Genomic DNA, 11337 nt, shown 5'->3' with positions numbered 1-11337 from the left:
TTTTCGCGTTCCCACTGCAAAGAAAAGCGACATAGTCATAGTCAAAGCCATAATCATAATCATAAGAAAATGGTCGATCATTTTCTTATGATTATGATTATGTTGATCATAAGGGCGCCTATGATTATGTTTCTGGACGTTCCCACAAAGACATAAGCGGCATAACAGCGTTATGTTCGTGCTTATGATTATGATTATGATCGTTATGTCGCTAATGGGAACCGGCTAGGTTTAACGGTTGCTCGACTGACAAAAATTCTCATGTATTCAAACACCTGAACGGTTCACCAAGTTGTAACCGCAAGTGTTCGGTTGATTCTTTCAAGATTGTAGATTCAGCCGCTTAAAGCCAAAACTAAATGCGCAATTACAACACAACAATGATTTTTGCTTCTTGTGACTCGATTATGTAATTAACACTCGTGTACTTGCACGTGCAGATTTGTAACTGTTACAGTATTTTAAATTTCAAACTGCTAACGTACTCAAATTGTAAACGTATTTAAAACAGTGGAAAAGGAAACAACACATTAAACTGATAATGGCATGAGTCATGCCGAAACATGTCTTTAAAAAGTTGTATAGTAAGCTTGACATTTCTGTTAATAAAGTCTAATTAACAATAAGACCCGTCACCCTTGAGGGCGAAGGGTCTAATTGTTTTAATATTACCCAACTAGTCGGACAGAAAAGGCAATAATAAAGTTAGCAAATGCAAGTTGAAGAAATATTTATTTGGGAATAAAACGAAAGAAAGCGTCACGCTTTTCGCTACTCGAGGACTATTACTAATACACGTCAAGAGATATCATAATCTCTTGTGACACGTTAAAATGCAAGATTTGCATTAGTCCACTAGTTGGGTGATACTAATAATAAATTATACCCTTAACGTATATACTTTGATAATATTGGTCATAGTTGGAATTAGTAGACAAGCTCCTTCAAATTTGGGGGGGGGGGGGGGGGTACTAAAAATAATTAATACGGGGCGCCTCCTCCCCGAGGTCAGAAGACCCCTTACCCTTTTATATACCATTATTTGGCAGAAAAGATACCCCTTCCGTATACCTTCCATTGACAAATTGGTACCCCTTTCGTATACCTTCCATTGGAAAATAATGAAATGCCCTTTTAAATACCTAAATGACAGATTTCCCTACCCTTTCATATAATTCGTCTTGTGAAATCCCTAACCCGTTTCGGGTGGAGCCTCCCCGTATAGGTCATTATAGGGAGTACCCCTACCCCCCCCCGGTCTCTATCATAATTGAATTTATTCGCGGTCTCACCGGCAGTAATTACACACGGTGTACAATGGTCTTCTAGTGCGCCTTAGGTAGAGAAAAGAGTAAAAAGCAAAAGGATCTTTTAACGTACATGTACAACTTTGTTTAATAACCTGTTTAATTAAGATGACGTTGAATACAAGAAAAATCCGAAATATGAAGCTACACTTTGGAATAAAGCTACTTATGACAATCACTCAATCAAATTGTACTGCTCTATTGCTTAATTGCTTCGGCAGGATATTTAGTACACAAAACAGCTCCTCTCACGGTAGTGGAGGCTTTGTTTTGCAATTTCTTTTGTGGATTAGGTTTCTAAACGCAGTTTTTTAAATTGATACTTTCCCTATTCCGGCCCCCATAAACTTTAACCTCAAATCAACCCCCTTTCATAGTATAAATAAAGGTTCTTTGCCGCAGCGTGTTTAACATTTACTTAAAGGCCGCTGCGGACTTCTTATGCAACCTAAGTAACAATCCTGTTGAGATCTCTTTGAAAGATGCACTTTTTGAAAAGCTTAAAAGCACAGACATCGTGTTATCGATTGATTAATTAAATCCTGCAGAGTGAATTCGCTTCCCTGTAAATTTCGCAAGATTTGCAGACACCTAGAGTTTCAATTTCCCCCGACTGGCTCATTTCCTCCAGTGTCTGGTTGTGGTTGGCTAAAGAAATATGAATTATTAAAAAGTGATTTCCTTTTAACGAAAGTCAATTTTGAATATGTTTTCAGGAAGTTTTGCTCACTATTCGAAATTTCTAGAGACTTTCTGTCAGCTTTAGGCCACGTAACTTTCTAACGAGTCATCATCGTGCTAACGTCCAGAAATTTACCACTTAACTGTTCTACATATATCATAAGCATAACACAAGAAAAATTTAAAGACAAAAAGTTCACAAAATTTCTCATACATTTTTAACGGCCATATTATTGTAAACTGAATTGAGATGTCGTAACTAGGCTATTCAGTAGGACGCATGCATCGGTTTCCCTGTGAATGTTTTCGGCACAATTTCCTTAAAATCTTTAAAACTCCCTTGCGTAGTTCGCGAAGACGCCAGCCATATAAGAATGGATTAATCGACGAGTTGGCAAATACCAAAGTTGTCGTAAAAATCCAGCCTGTTTTTTGGTTGGAGACAAAATAATCGCCATAACACAGTCGATAAATAAGCCATGGAAAATAACAAACGATTGAACAGATATAAAACACAAATGTATTTACAGCAGCGCGTCGTAATGAGAGGAACTTTAGCGTTGTTGACGCATGCGTCTTCAAGCTTTGAACCGCTTGGTGTTGAAGGTGGATTTGTCTCTGATGCCGGCGAACGATTCTATAGATACCAATGTAAGAAGTTGTGGCTGCCACGATGTAAAGGAATATTAAAGCCACACCGGCGTAAAGGAATTCCGCTGGCACCCAAACTTTGTTTAAGAAAATAAAGTGGACTAGCCAAATGAACATCATAGCTGCAACCAAACGGGGCAGAGTAACCACTGTTCTGTAAACAATGTGATATCGCAGAGCTAAGAGCCGATCGACGCTTATGAGAGCCATAGTAGCGAATGAAACTCCGCAGAAAGCGAAGCCCATCATCGCTGTCAACTCTAGTAAGATTCCACTAGATGTGAATTCTTTGGCGATGTAACATGGCTGCACAATCAAACCAATGGAGATGTCGGACACAGCCAGACTGCAAAGCAAAATCACGGACGATGAGCGAAGAGGAGAATTAAAAAGGACAGCAACCAGCACCAATGAGTTTCCAACGACAGAGATTAACATTAGTGGAACATTAAGCAAGCTATTAACAATGACAATGATAGCTAAGCTGTGGTTGTCCACTGTCGAGTTAGTCATGTTCGTCTTTTGGTGGCCAAATAATAGCTTTGCACACAATTCCGGTTTTCTTTTTACACAGTCCAAGTAATGTAATTTTAGTGACCCAATACATGTGTCGCTGGTATATATGGCTTTTATTGCAGCTTGATTCATGCGAAACGATAAAAGGTTTAAAAGTCACAGTTCGTTTTAAATTATCTTTCGTGGGCTGAGTTGCGGTTAATGCAATAACTGCTGTGCGATGAAGAATATTGCATTAGAGCTGCATTAGAATGGTAGATTTAAAACAAAGTAATACTACAAGGCTGGTTGTACGGCTGTGAGGAAATATAAAAAAAATATTTCCTCACAGCCGTAAAACCAGTCTTGCAGTATTATTTTGTTTTAAATCTACAGATTATTTGCTGCATGGTTAGATCTCCCAAGATCCTTGCATAAAAAATTGTCTATTAAAATGGTAGCATCTGTCAATGCCAAAAAAGACATTCCTACAAAATGTAACCTTTGCCCTAGACTGCGAGGAGTCTCTCTTTTCCTCGAAAATCCGCCAAGAGAACGTGATATGCGACCTGGGGGCGAAGCCGCAAGCCCGCGAGTGGCGTGGACCCTCGTATCCCTACGCCCGCGCTACTCGCTCTTTTCGCCCCTCGCATATCATTTCCAGAGGGAGGGAGAGGGAGAGAGAGAACGAATACTATAGTAGGCGGGGATAGAACCTGTTGGAGCAGGGAAACCAATGCATCATTCCGACGCAGAGTTCGGCGATCTAAGGAACTTCAACCTACGGACACGGTGCCCGTAATAAACGTTGGGTTACATTATATAGATTTGTATAATTTCTAAAGAAACTGTTGCTGCGTCGGTGGGAGAATCAACACTCTGACGAAGGGCTAACGCTAGAAATGTCAGCTTTCCAAATCGTTCACGGTGGTAATTCGACCTTTGTCAACTCGAGCTAAGTGTATTAAGGCTTGACCAGCCTAATTATTATGCATATATTTATTTTAAGGGAAAGCATTTGTCCAGGGCCTATGAAACTTGGCAGGCAGTTGGTTATTGGTATTGTTATAACTTTTTCAAAAAGTTCCTTATCACTAGGAATAAAACGCAAACAGCGGTTACAAACATTTGCTTGAAATGCATAACTTTTATAAACTTAACGTTTCGTATGTTATGCATTTCAAGCAAATGTTTGTAACCGCTGTTTGCGTTTTATTCCTATTGAAACTAAAATGGCCCAAGTCAAAGAATTTTTATGGTTCCTTATCACATTCTTGCCACGTGACCCAAAATCGACTTACAACTAACATTAATATTTTTTTCTCAAAAATGGGAAACGTTCAGCCACATTATATTAATTCAATCTTGTTTCTTGATTATTCGATGACCCCTTCTAAAGGCTTTGTCATGCCGCCTTTTAATTATGTCCACATGTTAAGAGCAATGAACAATTGAGGAAAATAGGTCACGTGACATCATAAACATCCAAAATATCTTAAAAGTTGAATACGGAGTACCACATTGAAAGGAGTCATTCAGTAGGCACAGTTGTACTAAACGTGTTAATGCCCCCATTTTGAAGTATGAATGTTCCCCATTTTTGAGTAAAGGATATAAATGTTTTCCTTCAAATAAAAATATGCACAATAATTAGGTTGGTCAAGCCTCAATACACTTGAGAACACGTTTGATAAAACTAAATTTTCCTTAATTTATAATGCAGGACAGGAAATTGTCCTGCACATTCGACGCGCGTTTTATTAGTCTTGCCCGCCTCCCTAAACAACATGAAATCGCCAAATTTCAATTTTCGTCGATCACATGCATATAAATATAAGAGTAAGAATATTCTACTGTTACATTTCTGCGCAATAAAACGTCAAAATCGGCCAGTTCCCGTTTAAGTAATTCGTTTTCGATTTAAGGCTTATTCAACTTGAGTTGACAGCTGGTTTTCCTCTGCAAAGTAACATGTTAATTGTCTCCTTGATAGCCAGTCGAAGATCGCGAAGTCGCCAGTAGTACAAAAATGGATTAATAGAAGAATTTACCAAAAGGAGAGTCATAGAAAAATTCCATTCCTTTCTCCAAAGGTTATGCGAAGAGCTGACTGAATAGAGAAACAGTAGAATATACATAGGAAAGTAGCAAGCCAACATAGAAATATGAAACACGAATGTGTTCACAGTGCTTTTTACAAGTTGTTTTATATGCAAGTTTTCATTTCCCTCAACAGCGACAGCTGCATTTTGAATCCGAATACGGAAATGGTGACGGCGAACAACTCGGTAGATGCTGATGTAGGAGAACGTGGAAATGGCAAGGCAGGTGCCTGTGGAAATTGCTAATAAAAGGTCATACCAAAAAATATCCCAAAAGTAGACACCGGAATAAGCAAAGCTGACACACCAAATAATAACGACTATAAATCTAACTCGGGATATGGTCACCACCGTTGAATATCGCAGATGATAGTGGACCGTCAAGAGACGATCTACGCTTTTAGCCGTTATCAGCCACATCGAGATACCACATAGGCTGTTGCCCAATGTATCCCAAATCTTTTGCAACGAAGGATCTTCGGAGAGTTCCTTTGCAATGTAGATCGGTTGAGCAACCAGTCCAACCAACAGATCTGAAAGCGCAAGACTACAAAGAATCAACATCGACGGTCGAGACTTCATAGCTGGAGTTCTCCATATGGCGGTTAACACCAATGCGTTGGCAAAAATTGAAACAAGAACAAATGGGCCATTCAGGATAGCATTCACGAGGGCAATGGTTTCTTGACCAGACATAACGCGGCCCAGTTTTTAGCTCCTGTTTTCTTGATTTTAATTCTGAAACAAAAAACAAATAACGTTTTCCGGTTTCATTTATTATCCTTTATATTAACCTTTTTATTATCCAAGTCGCCCATAAAGGAAGTTCCAATTCCAGTATCGACTTGGTATCAATATTCCGTTCTCCATTCGATATTACTATATCGTTTTTGTAGTCAAATTCAATGTCGTTCAAAGTTAAAATGGGACGAGGTCAACTTGCTGTTTAATTGACAAGATTCGGTCAAAATAATTAAGAATGAGTAACTAATGGTATCGATTTAACCGATATTCTAACAGGTTACGATACTTCTCTGGCAAATCTCAGTATCGATGATCTCGAATATTTATATTTAATATTCACTTGATCAGCTCAACGTCATTGAAAAAAACGGCATGTGTTGTAGGCCATTCCTATTTCTAATTTCGACGTGAACTTGTGTTCTAAAATTGGTTTATTTTTCTGTTTTGTGTAATTTAATAGCATGGGAAATGGTTTTCAAGGAAGCTCCTCTGTATTCTATCCTGAGCCGACCAATCATAAGACCAAGTGAAAGAAGGCTTTTGTGACAGACAAGACTGTTTTGCTCAAGCAATAAGTCGGGGGTAAACAGCTTCCTCTTTCATTTTGCCCCCAAAACGGAAAATATCACCAGTGGTCATTAAGTTTAATTGCGCACGAGATAATGAAAATATGGAGATATGTTACTTCGTCAAGATAGTGAAATGTTCCACTGAATTCCATTGTTTTGTTTTGGCGAAATTGAGCTCTTCACAAAACAAATCTTGAACAAGAGAAGTTTTAGGGAAAAATGGATATAATTTCGTTAGGCGAAAGAATCGTGATTGTCTATAACGATACTAAATATTTTGAGCGAGAGCCGATACTTAAAGGGGCTAGGTCACGCAATTTTAGGCAATTTCAGCCTTGATCGGATGGTCATAGAATTAACTAAAATATCAAAATAAGTATTCAAAACTATAGAAGAACTCTAACAAAACACAGGGAAGCCAAGAACGGACATGGATGGACAAAACTGGAGAGGATTGAAATGGATTGAATTTGGGTAAATTTGAAAAACGTCGGCCCACCTTTTTTCAAATTTATATCAGTCTATATCAAAATGTCATTTACAAAGCTGGAAAATCATTCTCAGTTGTTATGTGGCCGTGATTTTGCGAATGAAAGACTCTTGCTCTGCCAATTTTTCGTTTATAGCTCATAATTAAGAAAATTAAACTTGACCTAAAATAGCGTGACCTAGCCCCTTTAATAATATACTTTATTTATTTCTTTGATCGTGAGCGGGCGGTATCCTGAAGCCCGGTTTACACTACAGACAATTTTCGGCACGGCTTGTGTGAAATTGGCACGGGTGCCTAAAAAAAGCTCGGCAAACTTTGTTTACACTACACCATTTTTACCGTATCAAAAATACCGGGCCAATATGTTTGGGCCCGGGTAAGTTCTCTTGTAGACATGCGCAGTTCAATTATAATCAAGAACGTCCGCGTGATTTTGGTGGAGAATGAGCAGCCATCTTGAAATATACACAAAAAAACCGCTAGCCTATATGAATTAAAGCTCAAATTTGGCCCTTTAAAGTGTTTACACTACTTGTTCTATCCGAACCGTGCCTATTTTTTCAGCACCCGTACCATTTTTCCCCGTGCTCGGACTACCTCGCCGAAGGTCCCAGTTCAGGTAAGAATTTTGGTTCGGCACGGATGAAATTTGGTTTTGACAGGTTGTTTACACTGCAAATTTTATCCGAGCCGAACCTTTTTGGGACCCGTGCCATTACAAACAGTTCAATCGAGGTTAGAGGCAGCTGTAAAACATGATAGTATATATACTGCGTCTGAATTAATAAGTGAAACTTTGGTGGAAGCATGCAAAGAAGCGGGATTGAAAGCGAGAAGCAGCAAAATTAAATGCAAATCTCAAAACAAATGGTCCGATCAGGAATGCGAAACAGAAAAAGGAAACTTGCAATCCCTCGGGGAGAAAATTTCTAAAAACCCTAGTAATTCAGAACTGAGACAACTACTGCGCGACAAAAAGAAGAGGTTCAAACAAACCTGTAAACGGAAGAAACGGGAATAAATTAGCAAAGGCATGTCTAATATCGATATGCAGAACTCTAAAGAGACTTCAGTGGCGACAAATAGGAAAAATATTTAACTTAGGAAAAAGAAAAACACATTGAAATGAAACAGTGAGTACGGAACAGTTTTATAAATACTTTAAGCAACAGAATGCGACCCCTCTCAATAATATACTAGATCCAGAGACGAATATGGAAACTCACAGTAACGAAAGAGTGGAAGGCTCACTTCATTATCCAATAGCTGATGATTAAGAGTTCGAAGCTGCAGTTAATAAACTGAAGGCAAACAAATCTCCAGGTATCGATAATATATTAAATGAAGTAATAAAAATCGGAAAGGACGCCATCAAAGGGCATTTAGTAAATTTATTTTACAGAATCTTAGCTACTGGCAAATACCCTGCTCTTTGGCCTCATTGTGCCTATTCACAAAAAGGATGATCGATCCAAAGTTGAAAATTACCGCCGGAGGTATCACTTTGCTTTCTGCGTTAGGCAAGCTCTTTACATCAATCCTCAACAATCGACTGTACGACTACATGGTTCAAAACGGAATCTTGAAAGCTGAACAAGGTGATTTCAGAAAAATGCACGGCACAGTTGATAGCATCTTCACATTAAAAATGCTTATTGACAAATACGTGAAATCTAAGCCACAGAAACACCGAAATTTACTCTTTTCATGCTTCGTCGACTTTAGAAAAGCCTTCGACTGTATACCTCGACAAAAAGTATTCGACAGGCTGAGAAAAGAAGGTGTGCAAGGGCGTTTCCTTGACGTTTTAATATCCATGTACTCAAATGATAAATCGGCAGTTAAAATTGATAACAAATTAACCGAAGCCTTTACTTGTTTTGCCGGGGTAAAGCAAGGCTGCATGATGTCACCTACTCTTTTTAATTTCTATCTAAGTGATCTACCATGAACTGATGAACTGGAAAATGTCAAATCGTATAAATATCTTGGACTCATAACGAGTCCTTTTGGAAACTTTAATCTCGCTAGACAAGAGTTGAAGAAAGTTGCACTTAAAGCACTCTATAAATTACGAAAAGAAATGGGAAACCACTTCAGAGAAAATAAAAAATTAACGATGAAGTTATTTGATTCACTGATATCTCCCATACTCTTTTATGCAAGTGAAGTGTGGGGGATTGATTGCAATGGGAAACTAGAAAAGGACCCAGCAGAATTAGTTCAAAATAAATTCCTAAAGTGGTTGCTGGATGAAAGCACACTATGTAGACATAGGAATTGTAAACATTATCAGGCAACGACTCAAGGATATCGAACTACAAGGATGGCTAAGTGAAATAAATAACGACACCAGAAAAGATGCTAACCAAAGCAACAAAATGAGAACCTACCGGTTATTCAAAACGATAGACAATTACAAATGTGAAGACTACCTACACCAGGTCACCAATACAGGACACAGAATAGCCCTAACAAAACTGCGACTTAGCAACCACAAATTAGCCATAGAGACAGGACGTTATTCGAGACCGCTCAACAAACCTGCAGAAAGAATTTGCCCAATTTGTCAAATAGAAATGGAGAACGAATATCATTTTCTAAATATATGCCCTGCTTACCAGGAAAAACGATGTTCGTTACTAGACTATTTGGAAAAAGAATATAGAATAAAAATAAGCAGAATGTCACCTAATAGAATATTCACGTTTCTGATAAACCCCCCGAGCGGAAATGTTAAAATACAAAAACCAATAGCAAAGCATATATTCGAATGCTTTGAAAAAAGGAAAGGGGAAGACGGATAAAAGTAAATACTCCAGGACTTAATTAATTAACAAGACGCCTCCAAAGGCGTGTCATTGGAATGCGCAAACAGTTAACACAAATTGTAAACTTACAGTGAACTTCAAGTACAGGTAAACTTCGGAAAATGGCGAGAGATTGCCAGAAAGAAACATTTGTAATATAACTTGAAGTTGTCTGTTGTAAAAACTCATTATTAATGTTACTAAATTTGCAAATGCAAACAAGGAAGCCCTATTAGCGGGTTCTCGGGATACGGGATCTTTCATTTATTCATTTTTTGGAATGAGACTTTATTTAAATCCTACAGTTTTACTTCCTTCCTTAACTCCGTTCATCCAAAAATTACAAGATCAGCCTTAAATCATCCGAAAAACTTATTACAGATCACAGTTCAACAACTTATCATCCTGGGCCAGTTGTTCAAAAGCCGATTAATGCTAATCTCAGGTTAAAAATGAACAAACGTGTTTTATTCTCTACTCCCAAATGCTGTTCAAGGCTGATATTCCGTGAAACTTTACATTAGAAGAAGTCAATAAGCAAAGGAAACTTTCACCAAAAAGTTGAAAACATGAAACAAAAGTTTACGCTAATCCTGGATTAAGGTAATCGGCTTTCGAACAACCGGGCCATGTATTCGAATTCTGGTCCCGTAATCCTGGTTTAGTTTGTGGCGAAGACAAGAAGACAACATGTGAACTCCATTTCTCAGAGTGCTCAAAAATGTAAAATTCCGTAATTGCGCGTTCTATACTCCAGTCCAAAGTTCTAGTTTTACAATTCCATAATCTTGATTTCAGTATTAGAGTAACTTGGTACCAAACGTTTCACAATAACTTGAAATCTCGTCAAGAAAAGAGCTTAAATCCAGTAGTCCAGTCTGGGTTGAAATCGCCAAAAATTCTCGCTATTATCGATTCAAAACTCAACAAAAGCTACAAGTAGTAAATAGTTCTCACAAAGTACAAAAGTTCGTCATGATTCTACACTCGAGCTGAACAAAAAACTATCAAACACGAAAACAAAAAACCCTAGTGATCGCTTCTTGAGAAAACACTGTCTAGTTACTGCACTACCACACGCACGCAATGCGCTCCTACTTTAAAAAATATCCCGTATCTCCTCAGTTACCCCCCCCTCCCCCCCCAGCCAAAAATCCCATATCCCCACAATTTTTTACCTAAGTTTTCCCATGTCCTGATCGCTTTTCGGCCAAAATTAGTTTCTCGGCCAATGGCTACGGTCAAGTACCCATGTACTACGTACGGTACTGTTGTCAGTGCCGCAAGGGGCAAGCACGGAACAGTTCCGGTTGTTTAAGACAAACAACCGAAACTGTTCTGGCACAGAGGGTAGGGAAATGCCCGTGGTTTACCAGGGAGGATGTTGAAGATTCGGTCTGATCGACACATAACTGGTAATGGCGCTATGCTTGTTTCTTCAGTAGGCTGAAGTTGTCCTTTCGTAATATGTGGTACACGATATTG

General features: G+C 38.5%; 2 protein-coding genes across 2 annotated transcripts; both read right to left on the bottom strand.

Moving 5' to 3' along the window:
- Positions 1-2174: 2174 nt before the first annotated feature.
- On the bottom strand, positions 2175-3436 carry LOC138048807 (melanocyte-stimulating hormone receptor-like). Its single transcript, XM_068894927.1, has one exon. It carries the CDS (start codon positions 3285-3287, stop codon positions 2253-2255), a length of 1035 nt encoding a protein of 344 aa, XP_068751028.1. The 5' UTR covers positions 3288-3436; the 3' UTR covers positions 2175-2252.
- A 1197-nt stretch (positions 3437-4633) lies between these two features.
- Positions 4634-9492, bottom strand: LOC138048809 (melanocyte-stimulating hormone receptor-like). Its single transcript, XM_068894930.1, has 2 exons — positions 9436-9492; positions 4634-5974 (listed from the first exon to the last, which is right to left on the bottom strand). Exon 2 carries the CDS (start codon positions 5930-5932, stop codon positions 5066-5068), a length of 867 nt encoding a protein of 288 aa, XP_068751031.1. The 5' UTR covers positions 5933-5974; positions 9436-9492; the 3' UTR covers positions 4634-5065.
- Positions 9493-11337: the final 1845 nt, after the last annotated feature.

This window comes from Montipora capricornis, chromosome 5, assembly GCF_036669925.1.
Source record: "Montipora capricornis isolate CH-2021 chromosome 5, ASM3666992v2, whole genome shotgun sequence".
NCBI lineage: Eukaryota > Metazoa > Cnidaria > Anthozoa > Scleractinia > Acroporidae > Montipora > Montipora capricornis.
The sequence above is the reverse complement of the archived record's forward strand: the minus strand, read 5'-3'. Positions and strand labels throughout refer to the sequence as shown.